The sequence below is a fragment of the Hipposideros armiger genome, unplaced genomic scaffold (genome assembly GCF_001890085.2).
Source record: "Hipposideros armiger isolate ML-2016 unplaced genomic scaffold, ASM189008v1 scaffold_18, whole genome shotgun sequence".
Lineage (NCBI taxonomy): Eukaryota > Metazoa > Chordata > Mammalia > Chiroptera > Hipposideridae > Hipposideros > Hipposideros armiger.
The window spans coordinates 6,752,269-6,770,350 of NW_017731368.1; the positions used below are offsets into that span (position 1 = coordinate 6,752,269).

Below are 18,082 nucleotides of genomic sequence, written 5' to 3' on the forward strand. Positions count from 1 at the left end.
CTCTCTCTCTCTCTTTCTTGTGTGTGTCTTTCTATAGATGATTGGGTAAAGAAGATGTGGTATATATACACAATGAAACACTGTTCTGCCATAAAACAAGGTGAAATAGTGCCATTTGCGACAACATAGATGGATCTTGAGATGATTATGTTAAGTGAAATAAGTCAGACAGAAAAAGTCAAGAGCCCTTCCTTATACTGCATAGGATCTGGGCTATTGCCACCCCACCTTCCTTCCCTCTCTCTTCCCTCAGGGTCCAACGTGCGCTGTGGGCTGACCAGCTCACCCTCCTCTTTTCTCACAGATGTTCCCTGTCATAAAATCCTTGCATGGCTAATCCTGTCTTGGCGTCTGCTTTTCTGAGGACCCAGACTAACACGGCTCTCCCAGTGTCCCTGCCGCCCGTGTTCTGCTCCAGCAGCCATGTTTACAGCTTCCTGAGCGTGTCCAGCTCTCCTGCAGTCCTTTTTCCTGGAGTGTGCCTCCCTTTTCTTTCCTGGGGCCAGCTGTCTGGAGGAAACCGTCTTTGTCCCGCTGGTTGGCAGGGTTTTATTGGAGCAAATACTTAAGTGTCGGTTCTTCTATGACTGCTGCAGTATTCTGTGCATAAACCTGTCATTGAATTTGCCATGTAATAATTACTTTTCTGTGGTTGTCTTTCCATTTGCTTGTGACAGTAAGGACTTTATAGTCATTTGTTCATTACTGAATGTATTTATTAATTCAACATTTATACAACAGACATCTTGGTATGTTCTGGGTATTGGGAATATGGATGTGAACAAACAGGCAAAAATCCCTGACCTCACTGAACTTACATTTCTAGTCAGGGAAGACAAAGACATAAAATTCACATTCAACAAATATTAAGGAAACGCCTGTTAAGTTTTGGGCAGGGTGCCTGGGCATTCTGGGGGCCTTTGTTTCCCCAGCATCTAGCCACGTGTAGACAAATAGGCCCTCCATGGTATGAAATGGATAGCATAGCAAAAACGTCGCATAGGAGAACTTTACAACCATGCATCAGGACCCACGGGGCTGCCGCTCTGGCTGTAATGGGCCCCGTGAGACAGTTTGCTGGAAGGTTTACCTCAGTGGGATTTTATTTTCCAAGTAATTGGTTATTACTCACTTCATGGAAAGAACATTCTCATTGGAAGATGAGAGGCTTTTAGGGAGTGGAAAGTGTATGCCCCAGGGAGAGGCGAGAACCCTGGGTTTTGCGGGGAGCTCTGTACCTGCCCAGCTGTGTGACTTCAGGGACCTTAGGGTACCTCTCTAAGCATCAGTTTCTCTCCTCAGTAAATAAGGGAGCTTTCTAGCTCTAGAATTTGGTATTTCTGTGTAATACTAAACTGTGGATGAAGTATATGGGAGACACATTGGTGCTGCTTGCTAATCATTTCCTGTTGTCTTCTGGGTACCTGGTAGGATGGTGTCTTCCCCCCGCCAAGGCCAGCCGCGTGTGAGCAGAAGGGATGAGCGTCCCTTTGAAGCGGGGATTTGAGGAGCCAGCGTGCGATTTGCACATGCTTTCCCTCTGCCTTGGTGATGGATGCGTGTGTGGAGAAGGAGCCTGTTCTCAGCCTGGGTCTTTCGGTGACTGAGCATCAGACCCCCTCCCTACCTGTGGTGGACGTTCAGTCTGAGTGATAAATAAGCCTTTGTGGTTAAGCCAGTGGGAGTATAGGGCTGTTCCTGCTGCGTAACTTAACACATCCTGTTCAAGATAGTGTAGGCAAAAGTTCTTCTCTTTTGACTTTTTAGATTGTTACTTTGAAAAAGAATGTACCTAAATCTAACTCAGGTGGATTTTCAATATCTGTCTATATTCTTACATATCCTTATATAAAATTGAACCTTAAAATTAGAAAACATTTAAAAAAATGTGAAATACACGTGAAGTTATATTCATGTGCATGTTTTTCTCCCATATTTTTTCGCCTCGTCAGGTGTCTCCTAGGTAGGTTTGTGGTGAGAACTATATAAATGCCTAATAAAGTTGTTTTTTACACCTTATTTTTAGGATCGCTTATATACACAGCACCAGAAATTGTGAGGGGTACTGACTTCTCCGTCGCCAGTGACCTCTGGTCTTTGGGCTGTCTGCTTTATGAGATGTTTTCAGGTGATTACTTTCTGGTTCAATTTAAAATCAGAGCTGGATAAATACAAAGGTTAAAACTGTAATTTGCAAACATTTTACCTATAAGATGTGAAAAAGCTGGTTTTTCTAAATTTTTATGTGTACTGATTTTGGCTAGATTGCTTGGTGTCTAGGCAAAGTTCCTAGGAACTTCTTGATATATAGGTATTTTCACAATAATTCATCTGAATGTTAAAATGTGACTATCAAAAACTGATTGTTGGTAGACACTCTTGTAAAAGGTACTTGTGACTGAATAATTCAGATGTGTCAAGTGGCCCATGGAACCCTCTGACCATTAGTCATGGTCCATATGTGAATTTGTATATTTATAAGGATGACAAATTTTGAATTACAGAATATAAAAATATATCTATAGACAGTATGCCTGGTATGTACTAGGCATTCAATAATTAGTTATTGCTACATATATATTTTTTGTAAATTGTATAATCCTGAACTATGTACACTTAGCTTTGTTTAGAATTATTGGTGATAGCAAAATATTGTTTACTTGACAACTTTTCATGTAATTTCAGGAAAACCTCCATTCTTCTCAGAGAGTGTTTCAGAATTAATGGACAAGATTTTTTATGAAGATCCTTTTCCACCTATTCCAAAAGGTAGGATTTTAAAAATTATAAATGCAGTTAATTTACTTTTTACACTCACTAAAGGCATACTTTTATCCAAAGTCTATTTTTATTGATTCTTAACCCTCCAATTTATATTTTATAAATAGTCCCAAATTGATATTTTTAGAAACGTTAGCATTTCCTTTGCCATTTTTTTTATAGAGATAATGAAATGGAAAATGAAGTACTGCTAATAGTTTCTCATTTAAAGACACAAATTATTTTGTGCTCCTATATCAGAGAAGTCTGGGTTAAAGATTTAAAAAATTCAAACTTTTATTTATTTTTTGTGTATGTACCATTTACTTAATTTGGACTCATGTCCTTTGTAGTTATTTCTAGTTAGTGTTTGAATAGGAGCAAATCAGAATTTCTCAGCCCTTATGTTTGATGAATCATCACACTACCCTGACAAGTTTTAAAGTGTTTTGAACTAGATATAGCTGTAGCATTTTAAAAATGTTGGAACATTAATCGTACAAATTGTGATTAATATAACAATCTACCATTAACAATTTTAAGGAAAGAAAAGAAAAACAAAAGAAGGCACAAGCATAATAAAATACTTTGCAGTACACCACACAAAAAAGTGAATCTTAAGACACATACATGAAAGCAGAACTTTGCAAAAAAATAATGTTGTGAGTTTTTAGAAGAATAAAACTTTCTGTGGTGATTAATGAAAGAAATAGGAATACAGAATATTTCAGTATTTCAAGAATCATCTGAGCCAAAAAAACCCCCAAAACTCTTGATATTTTGAAAATAGTCTGTACTGCTTAAAACAAAAAGCTGCATTTCTGATTTTTATCTTTCATTAACTTTGTCTTAGTTTTTGTAGAAATCAGTCATTCCTATTTCCTATGTTGATGACTTCTGTTTTTTTTTGGGTTTTTTTTTAAAATACAATATTGATTATTGTTTTCTCCTATAAGTTAAAGACTTTTATGTAGGAAAGAGAAATCTGAGAATGAAGGTGTCAGGGATCTGGTCAAGGTACTGCTGGTAGCCCAAGCTAGTTATTTCTCAGGGATCTTCATCAGACGGGGGTCAGGGGCCTGACAGTGTCATCTGTTTTGACTGCTTTGACTTGGGGTGCTTGGCGAGGTCTTTGGGCTTTGCTTTCATGGCCACTTCTCTTAACCGTGACTGGTAATTTGGCCATGGTATATATCTGTCTAACTTAAAAAGACAAAACTTGGAGGTTAATGAAATTGGACAGTATCATAATATTGTGATGTTTATTATTTTCCTGTTAAAAATCTTAAAAATAAAGGAGGGATTGCAAGTATTCTAATCATAGTATATTATAAAGCGAAGTTAGTCAAGTTAAGATCACCTCAGAAAATGAGGCATAATTAATAGTTGAAGACAAGGACATGAGTTTGTCGGGCTGGCTGTCCTTTCTGGGGTCATTCAATAAAGTAATTTTAGAGGTTAGTCGAAACTTAGTTTTTGAGGTTCATGTTTTTTATGGTCTAAGGCAAACTGTTTTTTATTTTTGTGCCCCCTTTCCCCCCTCATTAAATGGAGGCTGTAATTGTTATTAATAGATTCAGAGTTCTCTTAAAAATAATTTATATGCTTAGAATAGTGTGACTTTAAATGTTGATGTAGGCTGTGTATTCATGTACTTATCATTTTTTTTTTCTTTTTGGGAATTTGTGTATAGATTCTTCTCTTCCTAAAGCTTCTTCAGATCTTATTAATTTGCTTGATGGTTTACTTCAAAAAGATCCTCAGAAAAGGTATGTATGGATTGTGTTTTAATATGAATGAATAGTGGAGTCTTGTTTTCCTTTCATGCAATTCTGAAATATTACTGTTCTTAATATACAGAGTTGTTCAAATTACTTTTTAAAAAAACCCCCACAAAATCTGAGTATATTGAGTAGTTCCTCTCAGCAGGTGTTTCTAACCATGAGGAATTTTTAAAGTCATTTTCTCAATGTATTTATTAGTTGCCTCGTAGGTTGACATATTTTTCTTGTAAGTCCCAAATCCCAGCAGTGATTTCTTTCCATTGTAGATTTCAGGCTAATACTGTTTCCAACTATTAAGTAGGGTTGATACTGTGAAGATAGTTAATGTAATAACCACTAACAGAGTGATATTTTAATGTGATATATTTTTATGATAGTCTAGACATATATTGGGACTGTCAAGTGACAGGATAATAGGCACAGTGTGAATTTTCTGTGTTGTAGTGATGACAGTAGTTAGAAATTGTGGCATGGGATGGGGGAGGGGGGAGTGGAGGTGGTTTCCCTGGCTTGGGAGACAAGAGTAGCTGGTTTCTCCTTCCTGTTCTGCCACTTAACCAGAATTGGGGTAACGGGGGGACGTTTGAGCCAGTATTTGGGGTCTCTGTTTCAGGGTGCTAAATGATTAATAAATTTAGTGTAGCATATAAGAGAATCAATTTTCTATCTTCTCTAAATATGAGAGGAAACCTGCAGAAGGAAATGGTGATTCTTGTGTAAGTTGTAGGACAAACCTCCTATGCTTATAATAGAACGCTTTTAGGATTAGTGTTATTTTAGTGGATACTTCTAGACATCTTTTGCTAGGCTATAAATATACTTAATTAATTTAGGATGGTATATCTACGTTTCCACATATTTATATCCCTGTATGTTTTTTTTTTTTGCATAAATGGGACCACTCCATAAAATAGTTTTTTCTCTCTATATATCTGTTTAGTCATTTTAAATGGCTACAGAATGTACATTTGATAACCTATTTTTTTTAGAGTGCTTCTTGATTTAGAATATCATATATTGCCACAGTAACTAGCCTTTTGTGTATTTTTGTTGTTGTTGTTCACTCGGACAATTATCTCTTTTGGATAAATTTCTCAAAGAGGCGTTGCTGGCCAGAGGCTGAGAACATTGAAAAGTTTGGTGCATTTGCTGCATTCTAGGAACACGTGCTGGTTTACACTTCCAGCAATGTTAGAAAGCTCTTTCCTTACCACCATTACCTACGGTGGGCTTTCCTGATGTTATAAATTGCTGCCTATCTTATGGATGAAAAAGAAATTCCATTTTAGTGACAATTTTTATTTCTCCACTCGTGAATTTTAAGAGCCCTTGTGTAAAAGGGGTGTTGTATTTGGTTGCAGATTCTTTCTCTGTATTATTAGTGTGTGAATTTTGATCAAAGTAGTTTTCATTTCAATACAGAAATTTAGAATGATTAAATGAATCAAATGTAAATTATTATTTTTAAAAAATTTCAACAAGGCCTATCCTTTCTGATGCGTCTGATGAGTGTCCCTAGAGGTATAATCTATTAGTAGTGAAACTTAATGCTTTGAAAGTGAGTCTGGGTTTTAGATGTAGCCTAAAGTCATTTTATGCAGGATAACATTTGACTCTTAAACAGAGGTGTGACTGTGTATAGTTATGAAGTTGGTTTTTTTGTTTATTTCTGAACAAAGTTCTAAAAATGAAGTTGTGAAAATGAAATGTGTGTAATAGGTAGGGTACCTAGAATAATCTAGCCTCTCTTGGGACATGAAGGGTGACAATTCTAGATGGATAGATAACACCTGATACATTTACTTTAAAATTTTAAATTCTTTATAGGCTCCCTCATAGGCTGTTTTGAGAACCCCAAATGTTTTCATCGGGCTCCATGGGATGTGAATCCTGAAACTTGTGATACTTGTCAGCCCCTTTCATTCTGGACCATTTCAGGGTTCTAAATTACTTTTGAGTCATTTGTTGTTAAGAGAGTTTAATTGCATACTAAAATGAGTCAAGTATGAAACAGTCTGAGGTACATTTATATGGAGATATTTATAAATTGCCAGCTCTGATATGTGTAATTGGGACATGTTCTGGAATTCTCCATGGTAAAATTTTAACATGTATGTTTTATACAGATTAACCTGGGCAGGCCTACTGCAGCATTCATTTTGGAAGGATGCGTTCACTAGGAAAGACCAGGCCTCAAGCACTGAGGAGTCCAGTGTCAGGTAGGATAAACTTACACATGTGGGGGACATGGTTATTAAACACTCCGTTACTATTCTAATAATGCAGCATCAGTGACATGTTTTGTGTTCTTGATTTTGTTCATTTTCTGGTCAGTTGTTTATCCTCCAGTCAGCAGTTAGTATGGTAGTCATTAGTTCTGTTCACCAAATATAAGTGGCTTTTCACCTCGCAAACTCGTGGTAGGATCTCAGTTCCCCCTTTTAAGTTAGGGGTGGTCATGTGACTTGTTTTGGCTAATGAAATGCGAGCAGAAGTGGTATGTGTTATTTCTGGATAGAAGCTTTTTTTTTTTTTTTTNTGAAGTACCCCAGTTGTTCCAAACTCTTGGATCAGTTACACGTTTTCTTCACTTTCCTCAAAAAACAAAATAAAAAACGCCTCTCCCAAACATGTACTTTACTATTCAGGCTGTCACAGCTTCCTGGAACGGTATCTTCTTTAATTCCACCATCGAGTCCTAACCATTAAGTCCTCAGCCCACCTTCTACCTCTTCCATAAAGCCTGTCTTGACCACATCAGCCTAAAGTGCTTGCTGCAGTCTCAAGTATTAAAAAAAAATTTCTCTTGCGAAATGTAATGTTTTGTTTGTAATTATGTGCTGCCTGTTTTGCACTGTTACTTACATATTTTGTTTTTTTATTGTTTAACAAATGTTTGTCTTATTAACCAGATGTTTGTCTTACTGTCAGATCCCGCTCTCTGACAGCAGAATCATGTTTTTTATATCTTTGTATCCCCCTTAACATTTAATATAGTACTTCACTCTGGTGGGTACCCAATACATATTTTGTTGAATGACTAAATTTTTAACCTAGACGTAAATTAGCTAATGAGTAAGCCAAGACAGGGTGACTCTTTTTCCGCGAAGCTTTATTTTATTGCAAACATCAATTGAAATGATTTTATTTTTATAAGTTGTTATCCAATTTTGTTTATTTTAATCTGAAAGGGCACCATTGAATTCTTATTCTTTTGGTGACAAATTTTATAGCACTCTTTTTTTGTCCTCATTGATTTATAATCTGACACAGGAGGGGAATCAGGAGACTGATGTGCATCTCAAGAGGTTTTTGCTTTTTTTTAATTGCAGATAATGAAACAACCACCAATTAAATTTGATTCAAAAATATTGCATCTACCGGCCCATTCAGGTAGGTTCATAAAAGGTTAATCTAAAACNTGATTCATTTTGGCTTTTCTTTCAAGTCTTTCTGTCTTGAAATTTCATGTTCTTAAATGTATTTTTTAAAAAAACCTTTTACATAATGGGAAAAAAAAGCCTTTTGCAAAGTTCCTCCTTACTTATTCTTAATGTGTTTTTGTATGTCTGTTAAGTTGCAAAGGCGTGGTCTTGGTTTCCAGCAATTTTATTAACCAATTATTCTGTTTCTTTATCCATGCCCCTTCCTCAGTTTTGGATAATTTCTTTTCCTCGTTTTTCACATCACTGTTTTGCTTTTCTGTTTTATTCAGTTTGCTGATCAGTGTTTCAGTGGAAGTTATTAATGCCTAGCTCCTCTTTTTTGTCTGATGTAAACTACTACAGCATAGCATCAGGAATAAAAGTTCTGCTTGGGTGGAGCACAAAGAAACATCTCGAAGGAATAACTAATGGCAGACATTTAGTTACTCATTTTCATCATGTGTCAACTCTAGTTTAACTGGGTTTTATAAAGATACAGGTGTTTAACATTGAGGGAACAGGTTAGCACTTTAGCCTGAAATTTTTTATGCTGTAATTTTAACTTGATATTGAATATTCTGTATAGCAGAGTTAAATTGACCAGTGTTCGGTGGGTGAAAGATTAAAAATCATGGCGGTAACTGAAAACAACCTTGCCGCCTCCTCGGTTAGAACCTCTTTCTATATGAAGTCTCCTATAGAAACTTCCTTTCTATACGAAGTTTCCTAGTCCTAACCAGCCTATGTGGTCAACATGGGCAAGTCAGTGACTTTCTCTGAGCTTTTTGTTTTTCATCTGTAAAACTGGGACTAATGATACATACATTTAGGATTTTTGTGAAGGTCAAATGAAACTGTGAAAGTGTTGTGAATTGCAACCGAGGTATGTTGCTATAGGTGACCTTTTTCAGGGGTGTCTTACTCATTAGCTCAGTCTCTTTTTTTTTTNCTGGCTGCTGGCCACACAGGGTAGCCCATGGCAACCCACTGCCACAGGGGATGCAGCCTACGCCGTCGCCAGTGACTCACAGCAGCCCAGCTCCAGGTCGAGCTGTTGTTCAGCATATTAGCTGTAGAAGGCAGTGTCACTGGCCCTCATATGTGGGATCCAAACCAGGGCCCTCTGGCATCTCAAGCCAGTTCTTAACCATCGTGCCACTCGGCCGGCCCAGTTACTATATTTTTTGAGAACAGCTTTATTGAGATATAATTGATATACCATGTAATTTGCTCACACTTAAAGTGTACAATAAGCTTTTAGCGTATTCACAATGTTAGGCAACCATTACCACTGTCAATTTTAGAATACTCACATCATCCCACAAAGAAACCCTGCACCCATTAGCAGTCACTTTCCTCTTTCCTCCAGTTTCTCTCCCCTCTTGCCCTTGGCAACCACTAATCTGTATGTCTTTATAAAAGTTACCCATTCTGGACATTTTGGTTAAATGGGAATAGTACAGTGTGATCTTTTGTGATAGGCTTTTTTCACTTAGCATAATATTTTTAAGGTTGATCCAAATTGTAGCATGTGTTAGGACTATGTTCCTTTTGATTGTCAAGTAATATTCTGTTGTATATTTCACATTGTATTTTTCTATCAGTCGATGCACATTTGGATTGTTTCCACCTTTGGCCATTGTGAATGCTGTTGTGAACATGGCGTACATGTCTTTGTGTGGGCGTGTTTTAATTTTTCTGTATATCCTCAGGAGTGGAATTGTTGCATCATATGGTAACTCCGTGCTTAACCTTTTGAAGAACTGCCAAACTATTTTCCAAAGCAGCTGCACCATTTTACATTCTCACCAGCAGTCTACGAGGGTTCCTGTTTTTACACATCCTCACCAAAACTTAATATTGTCTGTTTTTCTGTTTTTTAGTTATGGTAAAATGTATGTTACATAAAATACACCATCTTAACCATTTTCAAATGTTACAGTTCAGTGGCATTAAGTTTCATGTTGTTGTGCCACCATCACGGTTATCTGTCTCCAGAACTACTTCATCATCCCAAACAAACTCTGTACTCACTAAACAGTAACTACCCATTCCCCACCCTCCCAGCATGGGTATAACCACCATTCTACTTTTTGTCTCTATGAATTTGCCTAGTAACCTCATATAAGTGGAATCATACAGTATTTGCCTTTTGTATCTGGCTTATTTCACTTAACGTCTTCAAAGTCCATCAATGTTGTTGCACGTATCAGAATTTCATCCCTTTTTAAGGCTGAATAATACTTTGTGGTGTGTATATACCAGTTTATTCATTCATCATTTGATGGACACTTGGGTTCTTTCAACCTTTTGGTGATTGTGAATAATGCTGCATTGTCTATTTTTGATTACAGCTATCCTAGTGGGTGTGAAATGATATCTCATTGTAGTTTTGAGTTGCATTTTCCTGATGACTGATATTGAGCATATTTTCATGTGCTTGTTGGCTATTTGCTTATCTTCTTTGGAAGCATGTCTATTCTCACCTATTACCCAGTTATTGAGTTGTAGTATTCTTTATATATTCTAGATATATAATTTGTAAACATTTTCTCATTCTGTGGGTTGTCTTTTTTTTTTTACTTTCTTGGTAGTGTCCTTTGAAGCACAAAAGGTTTTAATCTTGATGTAGTTTACCTTTTCTCTGTGCATTGTTGCTTGTGCTTTTGGTGTCATAACTGTTGTTGTCATAACTATTTTGGTGTCATAACCATTGCCTACTCCAAGGTTATGAAGATTTATTTATGCCTATGCTTAGATCTTACATTTAGGTCTTTAATNGCAGCCCAGCTCCAGGTTGAGCTGTTGTTCAGCATCTTAGCTGTGGAGGGCAGTGTCACTGGCCCTCATATGTGGGATCCGAACTGGGGACCTCTGGCGTCCCAAGCCAGCTCTTAACCATCGCGCCACTCGGCAGGCCCTGGATAGAAGCTTTTGAGAGCCCATGTGTGATTGGCCACGCTTCTCCTCCTGATGAGGTAATTGGTTTGCAAATGTCCCAGTGGAGTTGCTGTCAGGCTGGGCCTTCAGTGACTGCAGTGAGCAGAGCTTTCCTACCAGCCTCTGTGGCTCTGTGCGTGAGTGAGACATGAAGGTATGAGATTCTGAGCCGTTGGCCTTTGGGGATTGTATGTCCCCACAGCACAGCCTAGCTCACCCTGACTAATGTACTTGATTATAAAATTTTCCTAGCTCAGGGCACTTCTAAAGGTGGCGGTATATGGAAAAGAACAAGGGGTGAAGTAATTGAATAGAGGTAAAGTGCTGATAATCGACTGACTCCCCCCCCAACTCATTCAGTGGTAAATGGTTGTCTGAGTCTTAATTTTAATCTTGGCAAATTCAGAATGTTGGATAGAGAAGTCTGAATTCCACTGGAAGTCTTTCCCAAACGTGAGTTTCTCTGATCCAGTGAGCTTCAGCTATGCTCTCGCCAATGTGTGGGGCTCTGTGGGCACTGCAGAGAATGGCTCTGGGCCGTCAGTGTCAGCACGTCACAGAACACCTCTGACCTTTTTGTCACCTCCCTTTTAATCTTGATGTGTTTTATTTTTCTTATTGCCCTTGCTGGGATTTTTTTCAGTAAGGTATTGACTCAGGAGTAATGGAAGTGAACATCCTTTGCCTGGTTTCTGATTGTAGGATGAAAGCGTTCTGCCTTGCCCCATTAAGAAGGATGAGCTGGAGGTTTATGTAGCTGGTTTTTTGTTTTTTCAGTTTGAACGAATGTTGAATTTTACCAAATGCCTTTACGTATCAGTTGATATGATCCTGTGGTTTTCTTCTTTAGATTCTCTCATTGTGGACTCTTACATAAACTGGTTTTCAAATATTGAACCAGCCTTGCATTCCCACAATCAACCCTACTTAGTTAGTCATGGCATATTGTAGTTTTTATGTCTTGCTGGATGTGTTTGCAGCCAAGTGGCAGGAGGAGAGTGAGAGAGGGGGAAAAAAAGCAGAGCAATAGGTATTTGCCTCACGTTCTTGGGCTCATAGCTCTCTGGTTGGTGAAGAGGATGCCCCACCCTCAGAGTTTTAGGCACTGGCCAGAAGCTGCTGCTGTTCCCAACGAGCTGCTGCAGGATTACCTGGAGGCCGGGGCAGGACAAAATGGAAAAAGAAAATGAAAATCTAAGGATTTCCCCTGTTCTGACCTTTAGGAGTCCCCTTTCCTATTCCTTGGGAAAGAAATAGAGGGTTTCTGTTGGGGCTCCTTGTGTCTGTATTTGCTAGTATGCCTTTGAGTCCAATACTGGAAGGGAAAAAATAAAAGGGAAACTTTTAGTTTACTGGTACTTGGAGCTCTGGCTTACTTTCCCAGTCTGCCTGCTCGTATTTATTTTTCAAGGTTAAGGTTTATAGACTTCTTAGTAAAATGCCTTGCATATAGTAAGTGCTCATTTTAGCTACTCAATGAAAAAAATTTATAACTCCATGGCTTTGCCACATGTCATGTATAATTTAATTAATCCTTTCCAACTTTATGTTCGACATAGAAAACTATACATAGCTCAAAAGTAACTTTGTGCTGACCTTCTCCTGTTGAACAGCAGAAACATGATGGAGTGTTCTGGGTCACAAGATTCCAAGCAGCTTTTGGAGAGTCCTCAGAGTGGACAAGCAAAAGGGGAGAGGAGTGGTCAGCGGCTAAGTCACTCTTTCAGACTAGGTGAGCTTTCATTCGAGCACCTTCTTGCTGCTTAGAATGCTGTTTCTGAGAGTTCCACGTTTGTGTTATCTTTCTCTTTAAATCTCTGACTTCATTATGCTCTACTCATGACATTCTGTTCCTTTATGATCATGTTCTTTCCTGCCACCAGAAAATCCAACTGAATTGCGGCCAAAGAATACTCTTGGGGGTCACCTGAATGAGTCCATGTTTCTTCTCAGGTATGTAAAAAATGACAGGGCAGTGAGCAATCCATGCAACGTGAGTGTTCAATCTTCTTACAGCATCTCTTGTCTTCCTGGAAAACCATTTTACACAGAGATAAAGGACAGGGATATGGATGCCAAAATCCAGCTTCATTTTCTGAGCTTCAGAGTTACTATTAAGTGCTGGCTCAATGTAGATTTTACTATGTGTTTAAAATTTTTTTAACCAAACCAAGTTATCTATTCTATCTAACAAAAGGGTTAAAACTACTTTATTTTGTACTTCCACTTGAAATAGAATTGAATTTAAAATTTCAGAAGTCCAGCTTCTTTATTTGGATAAAGACTTACAGAAAAGAACAGGTTGTGTTTTTCTTTAAATGTTGTTTTATATGGGAGGCTTAAATAATCCTCAAATCATCAAAATAATAAAAAGATTAGGATGGTATTTTAAGGTGATTAAGACCAATGTATTCAAAGTTTCAATAATATGTAAATATTGTGTTATATTTTATTTATAGTTTTAGTCTCATAGAGAAATAGTTTTATTTAATGACATAGGGGTTATAATGATAACCCAAAATTTCCTGATTTGTTTTACCCATATTTAAATGTAGCGTATGTTAAATTTATCTATATATATCTTAGGCATTTTCAATGTAGGTTTTTAAAAAAACTTTGTGCAATCTCTGGCATATTTTGTGAGCTAAGTAAGTACTTATTTAAAGAATGGATAAACAGATAAGTAAGTGAAAGAGAGGTGAGAATCCTGATATTTGGGAATTTGAAGAAATTTATTAAAAATGCTGGTGATCTCAGTGCAAGAATTTAAAATGCAAAAACCTCAATCAAAACCAGAGACCCAGGGGTAATGGGGTGGCCCATTGAGAATATGGCAGTTACTGGTAAGTGTAGGATGAGTCATTGAAAATAGATGCATTATAACTTGTTATTTAGTAGGTATCAAGATAATTTCCCATTTTAAAACATTTTCTGAATTAAAATTGTAAATATTATCCATCCAATGTGGAATATTTTATGGTGTTAACCCTGCTTTTAACAGCAGGCAATTAAAAAATAATAAAATCAATCCTTTAAGGTTTCTAGTTAAAACAGGAAATACTGACTATAGCATAGAAGCTGTAAAGAAACACAGTAGCCAGGAAACTACTTTAAAAACAGTTATAAAAATAATACTGTCATGTAAACATAAATTAAAGTTTAAATTGTTTTTATATAAAGTTTTTATACATAAAACCATCATATTCTACCATTTTCGTGAGATGTGTTTTTTCCCCAGAATATAGCAAGCAGAGGATAACATTTCTGAAATACGTACGCATAATGCTCGCTGGGATGTATCTTTCAGTTCTCGTCCGACTCCAAGAACCAGCACTGCAGTGAGATTAAGTCCTGGTGAGGATATGACTCAAGATTCACCACAGAAGGCTGCTTCTCTTTTGAACCAGGTGAACAGAGATGGAGGGCCTTTTTTACATGACATATATAGCGATTCAGAAGAATAATTGCAAGTTCCTCTCTTAATTATATTTATAATTACAAAATTTACAATTAAGTCATTTTCCTTGATTATCATTGGTTTGTCTAGAAAGTACTCTTAGAGAGGTGCTGTCTATTTATTTATTTATTTATTTATTTATTTATTTATTTTATTGGGGGAACAGTGTTTTTCCAGGACCCATCAGCTCCAATTCACGTAGTTGTTTCAATCTAGTTGTGGAGGGCACAGCTCAGTGGCCCATGCGGGGATCAAACCGGCAACCTTGGTGTTATGAACACTGCGCTCTAACCAACTGAGCTAACCGGCCGCCCCTCTNTTAAAAAAAAAAAGTAAATTAAAAAATAAGCTATATTCAAATTTAAATAAACTATGCCGAGTAGAACCACTGTTTATGAAAACTTAGAGGATTATTATATTGAAATAATTTTCCTTTTCTTTCCTCTTTGACTTTGAGTTATTTTATAATATCCTATAATATTTTAGGACATTATTATTACAATTTATTTTGTTTAAGGATGCAGATCAGCTGAAACCATGTTAACTGTGGATGGCCTCGCTTTTCCTAGGTTTTGTCTTTTGTTTGCATAGGGATTTGGAGGTAGGACTCCCAGATGATTTCAGCTGTGTTATTAATCTGGTTATGTTTAACGGTAATTTCATTGGAACCTTTTAACAACTGTAACACTTTTGGCTTTTCCAACATTTTAAGGCTACATTGCTTTATTGACACAGAGACCCTTTTATTTTTTCATAGTACAATTTTATTTAACTTGGCATTTTGTCATATTCTCAGTTGCAGGATGATTCTCTTTTAAGCATCTACTTCCTTTTTTTAAGCATATTTTTCTATTGCTATACTTGAAAAGTCTCCATAGGTAGGAAAAGAAATGAGTATACAATTAAATAAAAATAGTGCCAACCTTGGAGCATTTTCTGGTTTTGGCATTGTGAAGTCGCAATTTCTGTCCTCAGCTGTTGAAATACTGCGTTCCATTTGATTTCTCTTGTAGTATTTCCAACAATCCTTTGTCACATGAGACCCACTTTTAATATTTTCTTTCCTCTCCAGTGGATAAGTTAGTCTTGCTAAAAGACCAGGATTGGAATGACTTTTTACAGCAAGTGTGCTCACAGATCGACTCCGCTGAGAAGACCACGGGGGCCTCGCGAGCCAAGCTGAACCTCTTTTGCTATCTGTGCGTGGTGGCCGGGCACAGAGAGATGGCCACCAGGCTGCTCCATTCCCCGCTGGTAGGTAGTTAGGTCGTGACATCCAGACTCCTTTCATGGTCCTTACGGCATGCTGTCTGCATGTAGCTTTTCTATAGCCATAGAGATGAAAACAAGGGCTAACATATTAAATGGATTGAATTACAATGAGAATTTAATTACAAGATGATACTCGTAGGTTTGCCCAAATTATCCTCTGGTTAATCCTTAGGTCTAAAAGCAGCTGAGTAGACAGTGATTTTAAACTTCTTTTGTGATATCCTAGCTTGCATTTTATGTTAACTTGGAATCATTGTAAAAACAAAAGATATTTTTCAAACCTGAAATCATAAGACAGAGGTCTTTTCATCAGCTGGTGGAATGAGCTGCCCGTGTGGAGTAGGCACGCCTCTATTGGGTCACGTGGTAAACGCCAGGGTTTCTGATGTGACGCTGAGGGGGAGACATGGGGTCTCCAAGACTTTTTTCCCCTGGTAATATTTTTTAGACTGTCTTGGTTCATCAGTAAAACCATGGGAGTTTGGCGGGGAATGTGAAGTCATCCCCAGAAAGGAGTTACAGTGGTCCGAGGTGTTTGCCTTAGTGGGCCCATTTGGGTCCTGGCTTGAAACTTTAAGTCATTTACTTTCAGGATAGTAGTAAGGTTACTTTATTGGTACTTGATACGTGTTTGTGGGATGAGGGGTGGGACAGATTTAGGGGAGGAGAAACTGCAAGTACAGTTCTTAGTTTTTATTTATACATGTATACTCAGTGCTTTTGCATTTTTGTAAATAATTATCTCCTTGGTGCTGGATTCACATTTCAGTTGTATATAGATCCGATATGTTAACTCCGTGGTCACTCTCTGTGTTGTTTCATGAATGAAATGTACATCTTAATTTTTTTATTCTAGNAATTTGTGTTCTTGTTTCAGAGTACAAGCAGACACCTGAGTCAGCAGGACCTGGAGTCCCGGATGAGAGAGCTTATCTACACAGACTCAGATCTTGTTGTCACCCCCATTATTGACAATCCGAAGGTGCGGAAAGAGCCCTAACCATAGAGGGCTGAGTTTTAGACTTCACTGAGCACTGACGTTTGGGTGATCTCTTCATTCCTGTCCCCCTTTGTGGTCTGCTTTTATTGCATTTGTGCCACATGTGTACATTTCTGACTCCCACCCTGTCTGTCTCCCTCTCCTCTCCCGGCCTGCCTTTCTCCTTCACTGAGTGGTGAATTTTCTTCCTCTTCTGCACCAGCTCTGCTGCCCATCAGTCCAGTGGGCTGAGGAGTGGCTGCTGACTCGTACACCTCAGACCTTAGTCCCCAATTCCTTCATTTCTCCATATGTACTTCACATGGATTACTCCAAATATTCTGGTTGCTGATGTGCTACAAAGGCCAGTCAGTGAGCATCACCCACCAGCTTGGTTGGGTGGGTACATCAACAGAGGCCATGCCCTTTCATAGGTTATCAGGACCGCGGAGCAGACAGTGGGAGGCACTGGATGCTTGGGGAGTCTTGGTGCTCAATGCACTTCTACCCCGGTGTGATTTTTGTCGCTTCGTGTCTTTTGGAATGTACTGCTGTATTACTAGGGATGAGTAAGCTCATTCAAAAGAAAAGAAATTCTCAGTCCCTCTGTTTCCTGTTGCTTTCCAGTCTCCAACATACTTTCCACCACTATTCTGTATTTAAATTTTTTTCTTCTTTTTTAATGTCTTTTTCTGTATTAATTTATGACGGTTTCCTCTCATCTCATTGGGGAACATTACTATAGTTTAGAATATATGGGTTCTCGGATGCATGTTTATTTACTAGAAAGACAACATTTAACATAGATTACCCAGCTATTTTCCATGATTGAGCTACTTCTTTTTAGGAGTTCAGCTATCTGCCAAAAGAACTGTTTGTTATGCCAAATCGAATGTGTAATAGGACATTTCCCCAGTGGACTTTCTAGAACAATTTGTAATATGTTTTGACCATATTCTGTCTCTCTTTATTTCACCCTATAACCATATTTAGTTGTTTCTGGGAAACCTTAAAAGTCAGTAGCAGTTTTTTTTTTTTTTTAAGCTCTTATTTTGAACTGATTTTCGACATATAGAAAAGGTTAAAAAATATTAGCGTTCCAGTATACCTTTTACTCAGTTTCTCCTAATGTTAACACCTTATAGGATTGTAGTTTGGTTAACACAACCGGGACCTAACATTGGTACAGTGCTCTTCACTAAACCACCAAACTTACTTGAATTTTACCCCTTGCGCCACTGATGTCTCGTTTTCATTCCAGGATCCCACATTTCAGTTTGTTGTTATGTCTCCCACTGTCTGTCATTGTCTTTCATGGCCTTGTGGTAATTTCTCAGCCTTTCCTTGGCCTCCATGACCTTGACACTTTGACGTGGTCAGGCATTTTATACACTAGTCAGGTATTTTGTTGAATGTCCCTTAATTTGGGATTATCTAAGGCAGCGGTTCTCATCCTTCCTAATGC

The 18,082-nt window shown here is 37.8% G+C and overlaps 1 protein-coding gene across 1 annotated transcript in view; it reads left to right on the forward strand.

Annotated features, from left to right (window-relative positions):
* The window catches only part of ULK4 (unc-51 like kinase 4), a 438,917-nt gene that overhangs the window by 14,407 nt on the left and 406,428 nt on the right, over window positions 1-18,082 (forward strand). Inside the window, exons 5-12 of the mRNA XM_019631040.1 lie at window positions 2,027-2,128; window positions 2,686-2,769; window positions 4,454-4,529; window positions 6,671-6,763; window positions 12,523-12,641; window positions 12,793-12,862; window positions 14,217-14,316; window positions 16,516-16,631. Of these exons, the coding sequence (XP_019486585.1) occupies window positions 2,027-2,128; window positions 2,686-2,769; window positions 4,454-4,529; window positions 6,671-6,763; window positions 12,523-12,641; window positions 12,793-12,862; window positions 14,217-14,316; window positions 16,516-16,631 (760 nt within the window). The remainder of the gene's footprint in view (window positions 1-2,026; window positions 2,129-2,685; window positions 2,770-4,453; window positions 4,530-6,670; window positions 6,764-12,522; window positions 12,642-12,792; window positions 12,863-14,216; window positions 14,317-16,515; window positions 16,632-18,082) is intronic.